General features: G+C 39.6%; 1 protein-coding gene across 3 annotated transcripts in view; it reads left to right on the top strand.

The window, feature by feature from the left end:
• TENM2 (teneurin transmembrane protein 2) overlaps positions 1–18,697 on the top strand; it is a 944,724-nt gene that overhangs the window by 768,693 nt on the left and 157,334 nt on the right. For all 3 annotated transcript variants that reach the window (XM_047877002.1, XM_047876993.1, XM_047877010.1), the window contains one exon: positions 975–1,076. In XM_047877002.1, coding sequence (XP_047732958.1) covers positions 975–1,076 — 102 coding nt within the window. The remainder of the gene's footprint in view (positions 1–974; positions 1,077–18,697) is intronic.

Raw genomic sequence — 18,697 nt, 5'->3', positions numbered from 1 at the left:
TCATGCAACATCCATCAGGTCAGTGACCCTGACTCCCCAAGGGTTGGGTAAAGGTCACATTCTGGCCATGATGGCTTGTGTTTTTCATCATCTTAGTAATTTGGCACCTGAAAGTCTAAGTGTTTATTTTAATTTAAGGCAAAAAAAAAAAATGAGGTTGATAATAATAATGATAATAATTTTAAGAGTATGTCTTCGTCTCTGTAGACCTAAGTTAACACGAAAAAGTTCCAAAATGATCCCTTTGAAGTTATGACTTAAGAGTATGCATAGAAAAGTAAATCATGAAATAAGATGGCTATGCTGGTTAGAACAAATGGGAACTAATTGGTTTTCATGAAAAATAAGATCTGAAAAAGGTAGGCATAAAAGGACTTTCATATGACCTAAAACCTACTACTTAATGGATCCAAAACAGTGCCTGAATTGGTCAGTCTTACACATTTGGATTTTTCTTTCCTTAAAGCAAGGAATTTTTTTACTCTACAAACCTGAGATCAGGAACCACCACTGTCATTTGGAGACTCCTCCCCGTTATCTGAGGCTAAAGGCTGATATCCCACATGTCATACCAAATCTCAGACTGATAGCCTGAAAGGGCAGGGGGCAGGTAGGGGGCACAGGGAGGGAAGGGGACAACATTCATGATGTTTTAAACTTGTCAACATTCAGACATGGGAAATTTCAGGTTTTAAATCCAAATAAGTCATTTCTTTTGCAAAAGCAGATGTTGCAGCAATACTAACCCTGCATTCCTGCCTGGGTGTTAGTCAGATAGAGAGCAGTGGTTACTTCCATGCATTGTCCACATTGCCCTCATCCCTTTAATTTCCCATTCCCTTCACTCACTCACGCTCGCTACCGGTCCCCTGTGGGCACTTGAGGACACTACCACTGGTCTTCAAAACTGATTACCAAATTGCTTCATCAGCAAGCAGAGGAAAGGGTAGTTGCTAAGTTTCTCTCTTTTTCAGATTCAGTGCAAGACTGTCCACGTAACTGCCACGGGAATGGCGAATGTGTGTCCGGGCTATGTCACTGCTTCCCAGGATTTCTAGGAGCAGACTGTGCTAAAGGTACTTACCACTCCTTCCCTGCTATGGTTGGATAACAAGACATAGACTTCTTTGAGGGGGCGAGGGGGTACCAAAGAAGCCCACACGCCCTCCAGAATTCCACTGGGACAACTTGTAAGCCCATACATGCTAGAAGACCTAACCCTTTAGCAAGGAGCAGGTTTTAATATATGACAATTGGCCAATTTACCTAGAAGAGCAGGGAGGTTATCCTTGGCATCGAGGTGTGCTGAGAAGAAAGATTTGCTAAAAATTAGATGGTTGGATTTCCTGTAAAACCAAAAGTGAATTACCATCACTCCTTTCTTATAATCATTAACTTCTATGTAATGGAAGATTAAGCATCTCAGGGTTAGTAAATTTCATTCATTCTGGCCAGCTACACTCTTAATCTAGGAAGCGCTATTTATCTTGGTGGAATCGGTTTTAAATTGTATTATTAATTTATCTACACTCCTTTGCACAGAATTGCTGGGGCCCTGGGATTCTTGGGGGAAAGGTAATATAAGAGAAAATGACTCTCACAAAACCAGGGGACTTAGGGGCTGCATACCTAGCTTGCAAAAGACCTTGAGCATAACCTTCAAGTGTCTCTGTCAAAGGCAAGCGTAAGAGAAAGCAGAGCTTCTCGCCCTTTTCAGATATGTTGTGCGCACTCACACACACATGTATATATTCTAGGTAAATTAACCTTTTACAAAACTACACTTATCTTCACTCCATGCTTTTTTTCTGTTTCATCTTCTAAAAACACCAGTTAAAACCCACTACACTGATTGGGGCATCTTGATGGCACAGCATCCAACTCTTGATTTCAGCTCAGGTCATGATCTCACACTTTGTGGGATCAAGCCCCACACTGTTAGCGTGCAACCTGCTTAGGATTCTCTCTCACCCTTTCTCTGTGCCCCTCCTTTGCTCACTCTCTCTGGCTCTCTCTCTCTCTCAAAATAAATAAACTTTAAAGAAACAAAAAAACAGCTATGCCGATTCCTCACCCACCAGCAGGTCATATCCCAGTGTGGAAAGCAATGAGGAAGAGGTTCAGAACCCTTGCTGAGGAGTCAGACATTTCTGAGTTGAATCTCAGCCCCACCACTGAGTGTCTCTGTGACCCTGAGCAAGTGATCTAACATTTCTGAATCTCAGTTTCCTCCTCTGGAAAAATGCAGAGTTTCTTCACAAGTTCATTGTGAGGATGGTATGAGGCAAACACACCCAAAGCTCTTAGCAGAACATGTTGTGATCCCTCTAAGAGTTTATGTTTACCATTTTTAATTGATGTATATCACACTGTATTATTTATATATTTAAACAATCTTTTCATTATTTTTATGTGCCCCTCATTAAAAGACCATCATCCTGCCTTGATGCTCAGAGAGAGGCACTTATTAATAAAGCTACTCTGTAAATGCTAACTAGCGCCACTCCTTTTCCCCATTCTCACCACAATTGCTGGGGGAAATTGCATTTCAAACATTCACAGTATTCCAAAGATTTGTGATTCCCAGCTCTCTGAGTGCTGAGTGATAAGCAAAGAGGAGTTCCTTGTGCTTGAAGTTCTGGATTTGGTTGCACATGCACAAGACCAATCCCTAAATGATACCACCTACAGACATATCCTCCATCACTAAGTAATGTGAAAGTTTTGGTAAACTTGTCAGATACAAAAGGGAAGCAGAGCAAGAAGCCTCAGCATACTCTACCAAGTGGCATGTGGGCACATCACCAAGTAGACCGTGGACCCTTGAGTGCTTTGCTTGGCCAGGTTCTGAGGCACCGTGATGGGGGAAGGTGGATGACACAAGGCTTCACTGCACTGAACACTTTTCCTTGTGAATGCTGGAAAGGAGGGAAAACCTCAGTACTGCTTGAATGGCCTTTCTTGCGTAATCTAATTTTCCTAGGAGTGAAGACATTAATGAAAGGAAGGACAGAACAGTTCTTTCATATGTGGCTGCAAATGGGCTGAGCCCTCCGCTGCATGGCCCATGAGCTGTAAATGTATATTAACACTGACACACATCGATGTATTATTAATCCTAAAAACCATGTGTGCTCTGGCAGCACATCCAGTTACTGGCCTTTCAGCCCTAAGTACCTCAGCCATTTAAGAACTCCTCGCTTTAAATCCATTTGCAGACGGGCGTCCATTCTGCATTATGGATCTGTAATGGCGTGTGCATTTAGCTGCTTAAAAGGACTCTCGGTGTGAGTTTTGCATTCGCCACCTGCACTGTGGCTGGGCGCACACTCCAAGTGTGCATTAGCCATGGTATATAATTGATCGTTGTGAAACAAATATTGAGCGGCTGTTAAGAGTAGTTACTCCTGCATACTCAGGAGCTATTCCTGTAATCAGCCTTTGAACTTGTTGTATATTTTAATTTAGCTCTTGATGCCTACAGTGGGCAAAATTGAAGTATTTGAAGAATAAAACTGTTTTCTCTTTGTTTCCCTATTTTTTTCTTGGCAAAGTTGGTTCAAGAGTATTAGGAGTAAAAATCTACCTCTTTGCCCTAAAGATATTTCTTCCTTAGGATTTTTGAAATGGACACAGTTTAAGCTACTTTATTAACGATATTGGGAAATATTCTAAGCCCTTTATTCCCCGAACCTTGCTCTTTCATGTACCACCTTTATGATTTTCAAAATCATAAATTCACGGACTATCTATATTATTATTTACTTAACATATTTCTCCAAGTCAACTCATGACATTTACATTGATAAATTTATTCTGAAAAGAACAATGTCAAAATCCAAAATTTGAAAAGAGAAAACTTGTCAATTGCAATAAACAGGACATGTTAGTGCTACCTTTGACCTTATCGAGAGAGGAATATTTTCACGGTCATGAGCATTCAAGCCAAGTCAGCTTCTCATACACTTATTGCACACCAAGAATCACAAAAGTGGAGCTGAGCCCATGTACTCTAGTCTGGCTTCTAGAAAGATGCAACCCTTTAACATTTCATTTTATAAATATCGGCTCCTCAGAGTAACAAAAATCACTAACTACACCTGTGTGATGAAGTGAGAAACCAGTAAAAATAGGCACTCAAATTTAACTGTAAGAGTTTCAAGTGAATAAATGTAATGATTAGCACCTGAGTTAAGGCTCCACTTCAAATTGTTTTTTTTTAATAATAACAAATAGTTATTAAGTATTAGATATGTAGAAGGCACTGTGTGAAGTACTTAAAACATACTACTTTATCCTTTCTCATATCAACAATAGGAGATAAATCCTGTTTTAACTACCCCCCACGTTTGAAGTTTTTTTTATATTGAAATCCTTTCTGACTTGCAGACAAATTGCAAAAACAGTACATAGAGTTGCTGTGCAGAGTTCACCTAATGTCAACATTTTAAATTATAATGGTTCAATTATTGAAACCAGGAAATTAACACTGAAGCAATGCTATTGACTAATTTACAGACTTTTTTTTTTCTAATTTTTCCCTTCTTTTTCTGGTTCTGATCCCACATTGTATTTAGTTGTCATGTCTCCTATGTCCCCTCCAGTTTGTGAAGGGTCCTCAGTCTTTGCCTTGTGTTTCATGACCTTGACCATTTTGAAGAGTACTGGTCAGGTATATTTTACTATGTCCCTCAATGTGGGTTTGTCTGATGTTTTCTCGAGATTAGGTTGAAGTTGCACATTTTTAGCAAAATGCTGTGCCCTCCTCAGTGAATCGTATCAAAGATACACCTCTGATTTTTAATAAAAGAAATATTAGAATGTGGTTGTGTGTAAGTGTGTGTATGTGTGTGCACATGTATCTCCCCTCCCCCACCACCCCTATAGCAGAGACACTATGAGGCTCTATCCCATTGGTCCTGCACAGTTTGTTGGTGGCTATGGCAGATTGCTACTTAAAAACAACTTCTGGGGCGCCTGGGTGGCTCAGTTAGTTGGGCGTCCGATGTCAGCTCAGGTCACCATCTCAAGGTCTGTGAATTCAAGTCCCATGTTGGGCTCTGTGCTGACAGCTAGGAGCCTGGAGACTGTTTCAGCTTCTGTGTCTCCCTCTCTCTCTGCCCCTCCCCCATTCACACTCTCTCTTTCAAAAATAAATAAACATTAATTTTTTTTTTAAAACCCAACTTCTGAGCCCAAGAAGCTCCTGTTAGAAGAAAATAAGTGGGGCAGACAGGGTGAGGTAATCATGCTAGCAAATGTAGGAAGGAAAGTCAGTTGGCCCTGCCAGCTAGAATGGCTCCTGCCACCTCCCAGCTCTAGCCCATGATCATTTCTCTTCCTTCTTGATAAAAGTCTTAGGAATACCCAAGTCCCCCCTCAACACAAACCCGCATTCACCTTTGTTCCTTCCCTGACAGCTGTGCCCAGGATGCCTCCAGTGCTGCCAGTTTCTGCCACCGCAGGTGGCAGGTAGACTCAGGCCCTCCTGCCAGGGGAGAAATTTGCCATGTTAGCAAGTGAGATTCCCATCACATCCGAACGACCGGGTATGTGTCCAAGTGACAGAAATACGGATTTACTCTCTTGACCTCACACTGCGCCTCCCATGCCCTCAGATGTGTGGTGCAGACAGCAGTTCCTTGTCTTCTTATACACCTGCCAGTCTGCATCAGGCATCTGAAGACAGCCTTGTGGTGAACGGAGGAATCAGTCAGCGTGAATTTGCAGAGCATTCATTCCACATCCCCCACTGAGCTGGGGTCCGGGGAGGCTCAGAAGTCAAAATGGAACTGATCCTCACATCAAAAGAATGTGTAAGGGTTCTAACACGTTGTTCCAAGTCAGTTGAGGGGACAGAACTTATTCATGCATCCAACAAATGCTTATTATGTGCCTTGTATGAGTCAGGTACTTCACTAAGTGCCAGAAATATGATGATGAGCAAGCACGCCATGGCCCTACCTTCTGAGAGCTTCCATTCTGCTGGATACACATGATTAAGCAAGTGGGAAGTATAAGTGTTGAGTCTTAAATGCTGTGATGTGGGCTTTGAATGGTGTAGACATTGTTAAGATGATAAGTTTATGAAGAAATGAATCTATATGAATCTATAAAAGTAGCCAATTAGCATCAGGGCATGTGGAGAAAATTCCATGGAGAAAGACTCTAACAAGGGAACTATACTGAAGGGTGTCTTCCGGTATAGATTTTCATTATTTGTGCAGTGTAATAAGCAATGTGTTCAGATTCAGAGCTTGAGGACAAATGGCATTTCTTTCCTGGTACCTTGTCCCATTCTCCATCAGGTACCTCTCCCATCCAGCTCTAAGTATTGTTAAGTCTACAGTTTTTATTATTACTATCTGCCGTTCATAACTTCCTCCTTGCTTAAATGCTATTTGTTGTGGCCTACATGCTTTTTAATTATGATTCCTTTTTTTCTTTTATTTACTTTTATTTGAAGGTCTTTCACTGGCTTGAGATGCTTCCTTGGGTTGTTGGCAAAACAGCCTTGCATTTCAGAAGATATCCAAGGCTTCTGATTTTTCTCTTTTGACACTGGCTTCTCCGATGGCTTGTTTGGTTGTGAGCTTGAGGCCCCAAACCTACAGCAGAAGCTTAAAACACGAGAGCCTTACTTGTTAGGTAATGCGTACTTAATAGCTATTAGAAATGACACTTCCTGCTGCTGAACAGCTGTCAGGGGAGACCTAGAAATGCCACAACCACGGGAACATAAAGCCTTCTCTCTGGGGGTTGTCTTCAGCTCCTACCCAGCTTCTGGGAGGCTTGAAAAAAGACAACAGGGATCTTGCCATTTTTCTCCTGTTAACTGGAAAATCTACCCACTATCCAGTCCCTCTTGGAGTTCTAACACTAAAGCCAAACTCATCGTCATCATCACCGACATTTATTGAGTTCTTACTGTGCACCAACCACTGTACTAAGCAACTGCATAATTATCTCACCTTACCATCAATAGCCCTATTTTATATACAACTACAGTCCCCGTTTATAGATGAGGAAAATGAAGCCCAGAGAGGTTAGGTAACTTGCTGAAGATCACTCAGCTAGGAAGTGGTATTGCTGGGATTCAAACCAGGCAGTCTTGGCCAGGCTCTTAACTCTAGACCATGAAATTCAGCTTGGGGGACGTGAGGCCAAAGGAAGATGCACTTTTCAAGCAGTTTGTGTGGTGATTGTGCACTAGGGTTTGAACCCCAGGAAACTTTACAGGAGAGAAACAAGACTTTACTAAGTGGAAAGTGGCTGAGCCAGCATTCAAAACAAAGTCCCTCTGACTTCGGAGCCTACTATCTAAGTCATTTTCCCAGCTACCAGAGACATCCCATCACCTCCTTCATCACATCATTTGCTGACTCTTGTTTCATCAACCTCCAACACGCTCTGCTTCATTTCTCCTCTCTGCCTTCACAGTCACAGCCCTGTTCATATGGCTGCCAACCTCTTCCTGATGCCATTTCTCCCTGTTCACAACCTCCAGCATTCTCTAGAGCACGTGGGAGCATGTCACTACTCTCCTCAAACACCTTCAGTGGCTCCTAGCTGCCTCCCACAATGGCTACTGAACTTTTGTTTAAAGACATTTATGTGGACACTTGTTACAAATGCATATTTCCAGGCTCACCCCCTATGCCAGCAAATTCTGAATCCATAGGACTGGGCTGTGGCTCAGAGATGTGCATTTTTAAACAAGCCTCCCAGGAGGCTCTGATGCAGGCAGCCAGGGACTATATTCTGAGAATAAAGAATATTCTTGGAATGACATTCAAAGTCTTCCATGATTTAAGCTCCTTTTGCATCACCATCTCCTACTAGAGCCCATATATCATAGATTCCAGCTACTTGTCACTCATCAAGCATCATAGCCCTGCTTCTCCTTCTTAGCTCATGCTGTTTCTTCAGCTGGAAGGTTCTCATCAATCCCGACCTTTCCTATCAAACTGCTGCTCGCAGGTCACCGCAACCCTGAAACATCCCCAGACAGGACTCAGGCCACCTTATTGCTGAAACATGCCCAGATAGGACCCCACAGTCCTATGTCTTGGCAACATCGTGGCAGTGACCCTTCCTTCATGCTGGGCCATGTTCCAGCTGGGTGATCACATTGGTTTCTCCTGCTGGATCACAAGTTTCTAGCAGTCCTCTTTTTTTTTTTTTTTATGAATATGACTTATTGTCAAATTGGCTTACATACAACACCCAGTGCTCATCCCAACAAGTGCCCTCCTCAATGTTTATCACCCATTTCCCCCTCTTCCCCAACCTGCATCAACCCTCAGTTTGTTCTCTGTATTTACGAGTCTCCTGTGGTTTGCCTCCCTCCCTCTCTGTTTATAACTACTTTTTCCCCTTCCCTTCCCCCATGGTCTTCTGTTAAGTTTCTCAAGATGCACATATGAGTGAAAACATATGATATCTGTCCTTCTCTGGCTGACTTATTTCACTTAGCATAATACCTTCCATTTCCACCCGCATTGCTGCAAATGGTGTGATTTCATTCTTTCTCATTGCCAAGTAGTATTCCATTGTATATATAAACCACATCTTCTGTATCCATTCATCAGTTGATGGACATTTAGGCTCTTTCCAAATTTTGGCTATTGTTGAAAGCACTGCTGTTTGGGACACTGGTCCATGGAGGAGAGACTGGGGTGTCTAACAGTCCTCTTTATTAAACCTCCTTGCACCCACTTTGGTGCCCAGGAAGTCGCATGTGGTTTCTAAATGTTTGGCAACTTGAATTTAGGGGACAAGACTTGTAAAGATGAAAACATTGCCAGAAAATGTGCGAGACCCAAATGAGCACTGGAGAACAAGATTCTAATTTACCAGATTAATCATGTGATATGAATCAGCCAACTTTGAGGCACAAATTTAAATGCAGGGAAGGAGGGAGGGTCAGAGGGAAGGAGGAGGAATAAAACAGAAAAAAAAAAAGTTGACATTGATCTCAGAGTTTATGTGCCTTGTCTCAGAAGAGCACAGTTACTAAGCACAAAAGCAGTAGAGTTTTAAGTTTGTTGGGATTGAATCCATGCTCCTCCAGTTAGCTATACCCATTTTAAAAAATTACTTAACCTCCATGAGCCTTGGTTTTCTCATCTGTAAAATGGAGGTGAATTGAAATACTACCTGTTGCATTGCTGTGAGGACTAAAAGGTAAATTCATGTCAAGTGTATAGAGCTGTGCTTGACATGTATCAAGTGCTCCATAAATATTAGATAGCATTTGTCTTCATGAGTCTTTGAAATCAATGTTTTTATCCTTATTTTACAGTATAAACATAGACTTAAGGAAAGTTAGCTATTTGCCCAAGGACACATAGCATGGCCCAATTTTGAGGCTGAGTCTGGCTGACTCTGAGGCATATAGCCCCAGTGGCCACACAGGAGACAGGCTTGGCAGGAAGGCTCCCTGAATGGAGGTCAGTGACAACTGTCTAGGCCCCATGTGCAGCTCAGGCTGTCCGACCTCCTGGCTGGACTCTGCCTCATAACCTGCTTTCCCACCTCCCCATGAGTCGCTCCCCTCGGTGGACTTCTGCACTCAGGAGAGGAAAAACAAGCCCCTTATCCCCTCCCTGCTGGTGGAGGGGTCCTCCCCACCACCCCAGAAACACCTCCCTCAGAACTTTCTTGGCCCAAAGAACCCCTCCCCCTTTTTCAGCTGGCCTCGCCTGTCTCAGTGAAAGACACTCAGGCCCCACCAATCCTCCATGGAATAAGCATAGATGCACCCCATGCATTGTCCCTTCAGACCCTCTGCCTTGCATACCTGTCTCCCTCTGTCCGCCTTCTCTCCCCACAATCCCCATTAATGCAGAAGGGCCAGGAGCCATGGTGGCTACCTGTATAAGTCATTCTACACCCCATGAAGTTTGATGGCTGAATCCTACCTCTCCTTCCTCCCACCCCTGACCTGAGAAAACATGCAGTTAATTCCTTGGCAGCAAGGGCCCAGGACAAGGGCTTAAAGCAGATACACTTGGAAAACATTGCAGAAAATGGCTGAGGCACTATGTGAAGGGTTTATGTTATTATCTCATTTTATCTTTGTAACATACATCATCATCATCATCCCCATTTCGCAGCTAAGGAAACTGAGGCTTACAGAAATTAAGACACTTGCCCAGGTATGGAATTAGAACCATACTCATCAGAATCCCCTGTTAACACACAGCTTGCTCAGCTCCCTCCAGAGTGTCTGATTCAGTCAGTAGGTCCGGGGTACTAGCCCCAACCTGGGGAGACTATAAAGTATCCAACCCCTCAGGCCCTATGCCAGCCCCTCTGAATCAGAATCTGCATTCTAATGGGATCCCCAAAAGACGCTTGTGCACATTCAGGTCTGAGTCTAGATCACGTTGCCCTTGAACTCTGCTGAGACTGTCCAATGATAACTGTGCCCAGGAGCAGTAAGGTCAATTTCATCCCTACCCCCAGCTTGCCGAACAGACATGGAGGAGGCTTGCCTCCACAGTGTACAAGGGACAGAGCCCATTATTTGGTGGCCCCAAGCGAGTCCACACCCACAGCCTCCAAAAGTGGCTGTTCACGTTTCCCATGCTTGCTGTATTACCAAACAAATCACTTCTCAGGACTTAAATCCGTCAGCCCTCCCCCAAGTTAAATTGCTTTGGAAACTTAAAAACTTTTTTTTCCCCTTTATAGATGACTACATAAGTTGCCAAGCAGCCTTAGGAAGCAGAGTGCCTAACCCTGGGGGAACTTGCTGTTGATCTGATGCACAGAGTTAGGAAAGCAGTATGGTTTTAGGAAAACCTGTATTGGTAAATAAACCAGTGTTTAGAGAGGGAGTTGGCTGGGATGGGTGACTTGTCCCCTTATGATGGGGTGAGTCACAACACTTTTCTCTAATCAAAATGATAATAAAGTCACATCTACAGATTTCTTACTGTGTACCAGGCCCTGTACGTAGCACTTTATAGGCATTATTTCATCCTCTTAAAAACACAATGAGGTAAGTACTCCTGAATTCTTGTCCCATTTTAAAGATAAGGAAATCAAGGCTGCAAATAGTGTACACAGTCACACAGTGAGTAAAAATGAAGGGAGATTCAGGCTGCCTCCTAAGCCTGGCTCTGCTCTACTGGCTGGGGAGACAGCAATGAATAAAATAGACCCCCTAGGTCTTTCAAAAGCTTCCGTGCTTGTAGGTAACAAGATGCCAATAATTTGCAGACTCTTCTCCTTGCTTAAACCGTAGTAACTAAAAAGCTACTTCATTTCTGGACTTGAGCTGCAGAAAGGCTTACCATGTACTATGAAGAATTTAAATATTCATTATGTAATTAATGTTGTTCAGTCACACACACACACACACACACACAAACTTAGACGTTTTTTAAGAACAGCTTAAGCACTTACCGATTGAGAACTTTTATAACTCTCAAAATGGAGGCATCCCCATATCTCTACAGGTATTTTAAATGAATTGAATTAATCATAGGCTTAAAAGTCTCTTGTGATCTTCGTTAACTTCCCTGGGTTTAATTAAAACATCTGTGCACTTTTAATTTATCGATTCATCCAACTCATATGTCATGTTTTTAACACACCCCAGCATGCTCTGCATCATTTTTAACCCGATTTCCACTTAACTAAAGCAATTAAATTCACCCCGGATTAATTAAAGCATCCATACTTTCGTGCTTAAGTCAGCGTGTGCGTCTTTCCCCACATGGCTCCTGAATGTCAGAGATCTGACACACCTGATGAGTTTTTTGTCCTTCTGGAAATTCTTCCCTGAATCTCTTTCTTGCTTATTAATGTGCCATTTGACAGAACAGGAATGAGAAAGTTGGTGCACCTGAACTTTGGCCCTCTGAGCCAGAGACTCTGCCCCTGTCTGTCAGAAGCGCCCTCTGCTTTCTCCTTCTCTTCACGGGAGTCCTGCTGGATCTTGCCCTCACTGAGACCAACTAGTGTCTGAGTGTTCTAGGCAGGAAGTAGGGGTTGCTGTTTGGGTCACAGGTGACTATTGTGATCAGAATGGCTGATGATCTTTGCATTTGTACTTTTGTAATTGTTCCTTCTACTTTCCAACCTCCTCACTCTTCCTACACAAACAGTTCTTTATCACCCTGCCCATTTAATAGGGAGGGAAAACTGAGGCACTGATCACTAGGTTTCTTGGTTGGGCACAGTGAGCCGGGGAGCTATCCAGACAGTGACAAATTATGCCCAGCACCTGAAGGCTAGTTTTCATTTCTGCCCCCACCAACTGGATTTGACAAAGCCCATTCCCTTCAGCCACAGCAGTCCTGGTGGTCTTTTAAATGTTTTTTTCCCAATATAATAAGCCAAGGATTATTTCTCCTCATTATTTTTATCTATACTTAATTAACTGCTAGTGAAGCTATGTGTCTTCTCATACTTTTATTGGCAGTTTACATTTCTGTATCCTTTGCCCAGGTTTTCATTCATCTGTCTCTTTTTTTATTGATTTGTAAGAGCTCTTTGTGTATTTCAGATATCAAACTCTACTCTGTAAAATGTGTTAAAAATATTTCTTCCTGGGGTTGGTCATCCCTTAATTTGGTTTAGGGCATTCTTTGTAGTAGAGAAAATATAAATCTTATGTAATCAAAGCTGATCTTTTCCTTCTCGGTTTCTGGAATCTGTCTTCCTTACATATCCTCTTCCCAAGAAAATAAAATTAGTCTTCAGTATTTCTTCTCATGCTTTTGTATTTTTTTTCTATTTAGATCTTTGTATGGAATTTTTTGCACCTTTATTGAGAAACAATTGACATATGTCACTGTTTAAGGCATACAACACAATAGTTTGATTTATATAGATGGTGAAGTGATCACAACTACCATTCATCCTCTCATATGGATAGCTTTCTCATAAAAAGAAAAGATAAAAGACAAGAGAAAAAAAATTTTCTTCTTGTGTTGCAAACTCTTGGGATTTTACTGTCTTCACTACTTTCCTATATATCATACAGCAATGTTGGCTATGGTCATCATGCTGTATATCACATCTCCAGTATTTATCTTCTAACTGGAAGTTTGTCCCTTTTGACTACCTTCCTCCAGTTCCTGCCCGCCCCCCCACCTCTGGTAACCACAGGTCTGATCTCTTTTTCTATGAGTTTAGTTTTTTGTTGTTGGTTTTCAGATTCCACATGTGAGATTGGACAATTTTGTTTTCCTCTGTCTGACATTGCCTTTAACATAGTGCCTTTAAGTTTCATCCATGTTGTTGCAAATGGTAGGATCTCCTCATTTTTTATGGCTGAATAATATTCCATTGTGTCTACATATCATATGTTCTTTATTCATTCGCCCATCAGTGAACATGTAGATTGTTTCCATGTCTTGACCATTGTAAACAATGCTCCTGTGAACATGAGAGTGCAGATATCTTTTTCAAGTTAGTTATTGGTTTTGTTTACTTTGAGTATATTCCCAGAAGTAGAATTGCTGAATCACAGTGTTTCTGTTTTTTAAGGTTCCTTATACTGTTTTCTTTAGTGGCTATGCCAATTTACGGTTTTCTCTCTTGTCTTTTAATGATAATCATTCTAACATATGTGAGGAGATATTTCGTTGTTTTAATTTTCATTTTCCTAATGGCTAGTGATGTTGAACATCTTTTCATGTACCCATTAGTCTTTCATATATCTTTTTTATATTAAGTACTATTTAGGCCCTTTGCCCATTTTTAAATTTTTGTTTTTGTTTTTGTTTGTTTTTTCCATTTTGTTGTATGACTTCTTTATACATTTTGGATATTAACCTCTTATCAGATACACGGGGTTTGCAAATATTTTCTCCCATTCTGAAAGTTGTGTTTCACTGTGTTGATGGTTTCTTTTGCTGTGGAAAAGCTTTTTAGTTTGATATAGTCCCACTTGTTTATTTTTTATTATGTTGCTTGTATTTTAGGTGTCATATCCAAAAACTCATTAGCAAGACCCATGTCAAGGAGATTTGTTCCTACATTTTCTCTTAGAAGTTTCATGGTTTCAGGTCTTACATTTAAATCTTTAATCTATTTTGAGTTGTTTTTGTGACTGGTGTAAGAGAGGGGCCCAGTTTTATTCTTTTACATGCAAATATCCAAATTTCCCAGCTCCATTTATTGAAGAGACCATCTTTTCTCCAGTAAATACCCTTGGCTCCCTTGCCAAATATTAGTTGACCATATATGCTTGGGTTCATTTCAGGACTCTCAATTCTGTTCTTATGGTCTATGTGTCTGTTTTTATACTGGAACCATACTATTTTGATGACTATAGCTTTATAGTATAGCTTGAACTCAGGAAGTATGATATCTTCTGCTTTGTTCTTTCTCAGGATTTCTTTTTCTGTCTGAGGTCTTTTGTGGACCAAAATGCCATTGGAATTTTTATAAAAACTGCGTTGTATCTGTAGATGATTTTTGGTAGTATTGACATTTTAACATTATGAATTCTTCAAATACATTGCATAGGATACCTTTCTGTTTATTTGTGTCTTCTTTGATTTCTTTCATCAGTGTTTTACAGTTTTCAGAGTGGAGATCTTTCACTTCCCTAGTTAAATTTGTTCCTAAGTATTTTATTGCTTTTGATGCTATTGTAAATGGCATTAACTTCTTTCTTTATTTTTTAAAACTTTGTGGTTAAGATATAGAAATACTACTGATTTTTTTTTACGTTGATTTTGTATCCTGCAACTTTATGGAATTCATTAATTAGATCTAAGTTTTCTTGTTGAATGTTTAAGATTCTCTGTATATAAAATAATGTTATCTGCAAATAGAGACAATTCTACATCTTCCTTTCCAATTTCAATGCCTTTTATTTCTTTTTCTTGCCTGACTGCTCTTACTAGTACTTCTAGTACTTTGTTGAATAGGACTGAGAGTGGACACCCTTGTTTTATTCCTGATCTTAAAGGAAAACCTTTCAACCTTTCACTGTTGAGTATGATGTCAGCTGTGGGCTTCTCATATATAGGCTTTATTATGTTGAGATATATTCCTTCTTTGCCTAATTTGTTAAGAGTATTTATCATGAGTGGATGTTGAATTTTGTCAGAGGCTTTTTATTGTGTCTATTGAGATGATATTATTTTGTTTCCTTTTATTAACAGAATGTGTCACATTAATTGGTTTATGTTTGTGAACCATCTTTACATCCTAGAGATAAATCCCACTTGATCATGGCGAATGATGTTTTTAATGTGTTGCTAAATTCAGTTTACTAGTATTTTGGTGAAAGTTTTGCATCTATATTTTTTAGGAATATTGGCCTGTAGTGTTCTTTTCTAGTAGTGTTATTTTCTGGTTTTGGTATCAGACAGTGCTAGCCTCATGAAGTATATTCTCAGCCCCCTTGCCTGGATGTAAGAAGAGGAGCCATTCCAGATTACTCTCATTTTCCCAAACAGGATCTCCAGTTGGGATTTTTTGGTAGAGTTTGAGAAACATTTGTGTTACTTCTTCTTTAAATGTTTGGTAAAATTCACCAATGAATTCTGGTTCTGGGCTTTTCTTCATTGGGAGATTTTTTATTATTAATTCAATCTCCTTACTGGTAATTTGTTTCTTCAGATTTTCTAAGAATTTTTCCATCTCTTCTAGGTTGTCCAATTTGTTGGTGTATAGTTATTCACAGTAGCCTTTTCTGATCCTTTGTATTTTTGTGTGGTCAGTTATTATGTCTCCTTTTTCATTTTTAAATTTGTTGATTTGGATTCTTTCTGTTTTTTTCTTGGTTAGTCCTGTGAGGGGTTTGTCAATTTTGTGTATCTTTTCAAAGAACCAACTCTTAGTTTGGTTAATCTTTCCTGTTGTGTATCTGTTCTCTACTTCATTTATTTCTGCTCGAATCCTTATGATTTCTTTTCTTCTGCTAACTTTGGCCTTAGTTCTTTATTTTTCTAGTTCCTTAAGGCATAGAGTTATGTTATTATTTGAGTTCTTTTTGCTTCTTAATGTAGGCATTTACTGCTGTGAACTTCCTAAGAACTGCTTATACTGCATCCCATAAGCTCTGGTATGTTGTATTTCTATATTCATTTGTCCCAAGAAAACTTTTTCACTTTTAGTTTCTTCTTTCATCATTTGTTTGCTCAGGAGGATGCTGTTTAATTTCCATGTTTTTGTGAATTTTCCCATTTTCCCCTTGCTATTGATTTCTAGTTTCAGATCACTGTGGTCTGAAAAGATATTTGTTATAATTTTAACCTTGATTTTTCTAAGACTTATTTGGTGGTCTAACATGTGGTCTATACTAGAAAATGTTTTATGTGCACTTCAGAAGAATGTATATTCTGGTGTTGTAGGATAGAAGGTTCTTTATATGTCTTTTAGGTCCATTTAGTCATACTGTTGTTCAAATCAGCTATTTCCTTATCAATTCTCTGTCTGGATGATCTATCCATTGTTGAGAATGGGGTATTAAAGTCCCCAACTATTATTATCTTATCGTTTATTTCTCCTTTTACCTCTGTTAGTTTTCACTTTATGTATTTAGGTGCTTCAATATTTGGTACATAAATATTTACAATTGTTTTTCTCTTATTTCTCTTATTGACCCCTGTATATAATGACTTTCCTTGTTTCTTTGTTTGTTTTTATCATTTTAAAAGTCTATTTGGTCTGGTATAAATATAGCTACCCCTCCTTTTTGTTGTTGTTACCATTTACTTGAAATGTCTTTTTTTCCATCTCTTCACTCTCTGTGTGTCTTTATGGCTAAAGTGAGTCTCTTGTAAGCAGCATATTGTTGGATCTTGTCTTTTTTCCTTTCAGCCACTCTTTGTATTTTGATTAGAAATTTTAATCATTTACATTTAAAGTAGTTATCGAGGGGCACCTAGGTGGCTCAGTGGGTTGAGCATCCCACTCTTGGTTTCAGCTCAGGTCATGATCTCGCAGTTTGTGGGTTCGAGCCCCAAATTGGGCTCTGTGCTGACAGCACAGAGCCTGCTTAGGATTCTGTCTCCCTCTCTCTCTGCCCCTCTCCTGCTCTTTCTCTCTCTCTCTCTCTCTCTCTCTCTCTGTCTCAAAAATAAATAAACATTAAAATTTTTTTAATAAATAATTATTGATAAGTAAACACTATTACCATTTTGTTAATTGTTTTCTGCTTGTTTTGTAGATCCATTGTTCCTTATTTCTTATCCTGCTTTTTGTGTGTTTTGATATCTTTTGGCATTAGTATGCTTAAGCATCTTTATTGTATTCTTTTGTGTAATTGCTACAAGATTTTCCCTTGGGATTACCATGAGAGGTACATAAAATATCTTAAACTTATAATATCTTAAACTGATAACAACTTAATTTCAATAGAATTCATATATTTTATACTTCTCCCACTCACATTTTAGGCTATTGCTATTACAATTTACATGTAATTGTATAACTTAGAACTAGAGCTAGAGTTGTAAGTTAGTTATGTGCCACTATTACCATATTGCAAAATCTAACTATATATATATTTACCATTACCAGTGAGATTTACACTACGTTTTTGTTTTTGTTTTTGTTTTTGAGGTTAATTAGCATTCTTTCACTTCCACTCACAGAACTCCTTTAGAATTTCTTGTAGGTCAGGTCTGGTGGTCATGAACTCCCTCAGCTTTTGTTTATTTGGGTAGGTCATTATTCCTCCATTGTTTCTGAAGGACAGTTTCACCCGGTATAGAATTTTCAGTAGACAGTTATTTTTATTCAGTATTTGAAATATGTTATCCCAGTTTTTCCTAGCCTGAAAATTTTCTGTTGAGACGTCTGTTGATTGTTCTATACAGGTTTCCTTGTATATTACTTCTCTCTTTTATCTTGATTTTCTTAAAATTCTTTACCTTTGATTTTTGACAATTTAATTAATGTGTCTCAGTGTAGCCCTATTTGAGTTCAACCTATTTGTTTCAGTCTCATGGATCTAGATTTCCATTTATCTCCCTAGATTTGGGAAGTTTTCAGCCATTACTGGCTTTTAAATATACTTTCTGTCCCTTTCTCTTTATCTCATCTTCTGGAATTCAGATAATGTGAATGTTATCTGTTTTCATTGTGTCCTAGAATTCCTGTAGGCTTTCTTCATTCTTTCATTCTTTTCTTTTTTGCTCCACTAACTGGATAGTTTCCAATATTCTATCCTCCAGGTCACTGATTCTTTCTTCTGCATGGTCAAGTCTACTACTTTTGAAACTCTATATTGAATTCTCAGTTGGGCTATTATATTTTTCAACTTGAGTTTTGTTTTCGTTTTTGTTTTGTTTTTGATGGTTTCTATTTCCTTGTCAAACTTCTCATTTTGTTCATGCATTGTTTTGCTAATTTCATTTAGTTGTCTGTGTTTTCTTGGAGTTCACTGAACCTCCTTAAGAGGATTATTTTGAATTCTTTGTCTCACAATTCATAGATCTCCATTTCTGTAGGATCAGTACAGTATAGAATTTTATAATTTCCTTCAGTAGTGTCATATTTACCTAATTTTTTTGTGGTCCTTGATTCTTTATGTTGAGACTTCTCTTGCAGATTTTACAGGTTTGCTTTGGAAGATATAGTTCCTCACCAATCAGCTCATTTTGGGCTTCTGAATATGTCTTATGGTAATGTCCCTGGGCAGGTAGAGCCTGATATTATGGTCTGTTTTGGGGCAGGACAACTGTTTGAGCCCTGAGGACAAGGGTGAAGGGATTTT

The sequence above is a fragment of the Prionailurus viverrinus genome, chromosome A1 (assembly GCF_022837055.1).
Source record: "Prionailurus viverrinus isolate Anna chromosome A1, UM_Priviv_1.0, whole genome shotgun sequence".
NCBI classification, from domain to species: Eukaryota; Metazoa; Chordata; class Mammalia; order Carnivora; family Felidae; genus Prionailurus; species Prionailurus viverrinus.
The sequence above is the reverse complement of the archived record's forward strand: the minus strand, read 5'-3'. Positions and strand labels throughout refer to the sequence as shown.